Below are 3,127 nucleotides of genomic sequence, written 5' to 3' on the forward strand. Positions count from 1 at the left end.
CTATCGTTTATTAATAAAAAAAAAAAAAATCCATAATATTGAATTTAGCAAATGGTCTCATTTGCACCTAAATATGAGCAATAGCATTTCAAATAATTTGAATCCCCATCCTCAGCCAAGAACCCCCCGAGACCCAGGGCTGCAGGAAAAACACCCTCAGCCACGACCATGGAAGAACTTCTGGGAAAGCTTATAATCTGTTGCTCTCTGATAGTCAGAATAGTTATGTAGATGCATGGAGCTGTAAAAGCACAAATTTTAAGGGATTCTTCCTCCTCAAATTTATTTTGTTCTAACCCAGAAGAAAGACAAAGAGCAGGTTCACTGTTGATGCCAAGATATGCTTGCGATTAGTGTAATGTTAGCTATTAAGTTGGGCGAAGCAACAAGAGCAGTGCAAAAGCACTTCACACAGTAAAAGGTAGAACCTTTTATGCAAAAGACGCCAAGTTGATGCAGTTACAGAGCTCAGTTTTTCCCAGGAACTTTGTGTTTTCTTTTTCTAGGAATGTCCCCACCTCTCTGCTAACCATCAGAAGAACAAGTCTGGGAGCAGGGCAGCTGCCAGCAGATTTAAATTGAGATGCGATGATCATTTTTCACTTAGGCTGTATCACCTTTGGATAAATCCAAGAGGCTTTTCCTTCCTTTTAATAATGGGTCTGTAGTGGGCCAAACTTTCTCTTTCATTTTTATAGAATCCTTCCTAGAGTTGAGACGGAGCTGTGGAAGAACCAATGAAATTTTTAATTGCCACCATAATTGCTCGTATTGACAACATGCTAATGTTTTTGACTTGTCTGTATTCTTATCACAAGTGACTTGTTGGGACACCAAATAAAAATCAAAGAACTTAAGACATTTTTGAAATCATATTAACCTTCCCAGCTCTGCCCTGGAAGATTTCAGAGTTACTGTGATCCGGCTACCGTTTTCAGAGTTTGTAAAAAGGAGCTAAAGAATCCTAACAGAAGACAAAAAAATGTGCCATGAGCAATGGTTGACTTCAGCTGACTTCACCTTCCTCTACTCGTTTTTGGTAATAATGCTATCACCTCTGCAGCAGTGGCACTGTGGCAGTGAGTCTGAGACACAGCATGTGTCTGAGACACGGTGCTGCTGGCAGAGCTGGCTGATGCCTACTCAAGGATCAGGTAGGCACCTGAGCTGCCTTGCTGCACAGCCAAAGCCATCTCGATGCTGCAGCACAGGCCAGAGGTGCTGCTCAGCTGGAAGATGCAGGACTTGTGGGAGGGCAGCGCTGTGAGCTGGCAGTGGCGCGAGTGGGGCAAACGCAGCCAGGCCGATGCCACCAACATTTGGACCCAGCAGGTGACTTTCTCAGCGTCCAAGTAGGAGCCTGTGCAGAGGGTGTCCAGCAGGTACCACTCCTGATCCCTGGGCAGCTGGCCACCAGAGGTGTGGAGAAAGCACATCTGCCCCAGCAGCTGCTCCCCTGAGCACAGGCACTCCAGCACCACACGGATGCGCCTGGCTGGCGGCTGCTCTGTGCTCTCCGGGCTGAAGGAGTGGCCGAGGGGTGGCCGCAGGATGACCAGAGGGCAGTAGGTGCTGCTGTTCTCCTGGATGCTCCAGGCTTCAGAGCTGGTGCCTGTCCCGGTGGCTGGGTGCAGCTCTGGCATGAAGCTCCTCCGGGACAGCACTCGGCAGACACTGAGGAGCTCGTCCAACAGCTCCTTCAGCACCTTCGTGCTGAGTGGGTCCTGCTGCAGAATCACAGAAATACAGGAGAGTTGGTCTTGGGAGTGACCTTTAAAGGCCGTCCCGTGGGACCCTGAAGCGATGAGCAGGGACATTCCCAACTAGATCAGGCTGCTGACAGCCCACTCCAGCCTTATCCTGGATGTGCCCATTGGTGATGGGGTGGGCACAGCCAGAGTGCTGCCACCACTGTCTGCACCCTTGACTTTCTCCTCGTGCTCACTGACCTCCTTGCTGCCAGCCTTCTCCTCACTGTTGCCATTCTCCTTGCTGCTGGATCCCTCCTGCCTCCTGCTGCTGGCAGAGCGCCACTTCCATCTCCTGACCAGCCAGAAGGCCACAGACAGCAGAACAGCCTCAGTGAGCCAAGGAAGCCATGGCAGCTGCTGTGCGGAAAGGAATAGGCTTTTCATCGTGGAATTGTTCTCCTCAATTTCCTGTAGGAGCCGACTCATCTCCCGATGCAAAAATTCCTCACGCTCCTGCATCTGCTTGACCACATCCTTATGAGTTTTTATGTCCACCTTCAGCCCACTGGGGGTAACTAACATGGCCAGGATGAGAGCAATGATTGGAGACATGGCCTAGTGAGAGAAAGGGAGCTGAGCACCTCTGGCTGGGAGGGAGCAGGGGACTAGGGGGTACCTGGACGGGCAGTCCTGAGGGTCCCAGTTCTCACTCTGGGTTTAAACCCCCAGCCTGGCTTTGCTAGCCCCCATCCAGCCCAGCATTCCCACTGCGTGTGCTGCCAGAGTTCAACTGCCTGCTGCTGCCCCTGGACACAGGTGCCAGTGTGACCTGTCGTCCTCTGTGATGCCACAGCCAGCAGAACCATGTCACTGGGCTACCAGGCTCATGTGACTCATGCCCTGGTATGTCCTAACCCCCAGAGCCACATGTCCCAGCCTGCAAACCCCAGCCTTCGTCCCCACTGCTGGCCCCCAGCAGCTCCTGGGCATCCTCACCCTGAGTGCAAAGCCAGCCCCAGGAGCCCCCAGGGTGCTCTGGATCCAGGCTGCAGACACCTTAAAGCCACCACTGAAAGGAACATGGGGACTGCAGCTGCATCTGCCAGTGCTCACCACCCCTGACTGCCCTCTAGGTGAACCCTAAACCTCACCTACTGCAACCTGAGCACATTTATCCTTCTTGCCCATCCTGGAACGTGGTGTTCCTACGTAACAAACAAGCCCTTTGCAGGGAGTAACCAGCTCCTAGCTGATCTGCTACCCTGGACTTACTGTTTCTCAGGAATGACTGTACTGGATACACTCATGAGAATCTCAGCAGAACATTTGCTTCTCAAGAGCTCCTAGGCAAAAAAACTCCACCAATCATTATTTTGTGCACATAAGGCTCAAAGGAGGTGCTCATAAGGCTCAGTCAGGACTCTGACATGAGAGCT

At 51.5% G+C, this 3,127-nt stretch overlaps 1 protein-coding gene across 3 annotated transcripts; it reads right to left on the bottom strand.

The window, feature by feature from the left end:
- Nucleotides 1-256: 256 nt before the first annotated feature.
- LOC111941625 (inositol 1,4,5-trisphosphate receptor-interacting protein-like 1) lies at nucleotides 257-2,528 on the bottom strand. 3 transcript variants are annotated; one of them, XM_086868751.1, is made up of 3 exons: nucleotides 2,368-2,528; nucleotides 1,950-2,266; nucleotides 257-1,724 (listed from the first exon to the last, which is right to left on the bottom strand). In XM_086868751.1, exons 2-3 carry the CDS (start codon nucleotides 2,208-2,210, stop codon nucleotides 1,140-1,142), a joined length of 846 nt encoding a protein of 281 aa, XP_086724877.1. In that variant the 5' UTR covers nucleotides 2,211-2,266; nucleotides 2,368-2,528; the 3' UTR covers nucleotides 257-1,139. The 3 variants fall into 3 exon arrangements, with proteins under 3 accessions (XP_086724877.1, XP_086724876.1, XP_023800550.2); XM_086868750.1 differs by having other exon boundaries at nucleotides 257-1,727; nucleotides 2,368-2,527; XM_023944782.2 differs by having other exon boundaries at nucleotides 257-1,727; nucleotides 1,950-2,396.
- Between the last annotated feature and the right edge of the window lie 599 nt (nucleotides 2,529-3,127).

This window comes from Cyanistes caeruleus, chromosome Z (assembly GCF_971803275.1).
Source record: "Cyanistes caeruleus chromosome Z, bCyaCae1.hap1.1, whole genome shotgun sequence".
NCBI classification, from domain to species: Eukaryota; Metazoa; Chordata; class Aves; order Passeriformes; family Paridae; genus Cyanistes; species Cyanistes caeruleus.

What these genes read in the sequence shown, in the direction of transcription:
- LOC111941625 (XM_023944782.2), bottom strand. Translation starts at nt 2,303, where the DNA reads ATGTCTCCAATCATTGCTCTCATCCTGGCCATGTTAGTTACCCCCAGT. An exon ending in AGAAGGCTGGCAGCAAGGAG is followed by an intron (nt 1,728 to 1,949) that starts GTCAGTGAGCAC and finishes GTGATTCTGCAG; the next exon opens with CAGGACCCACTCAGCACGAA.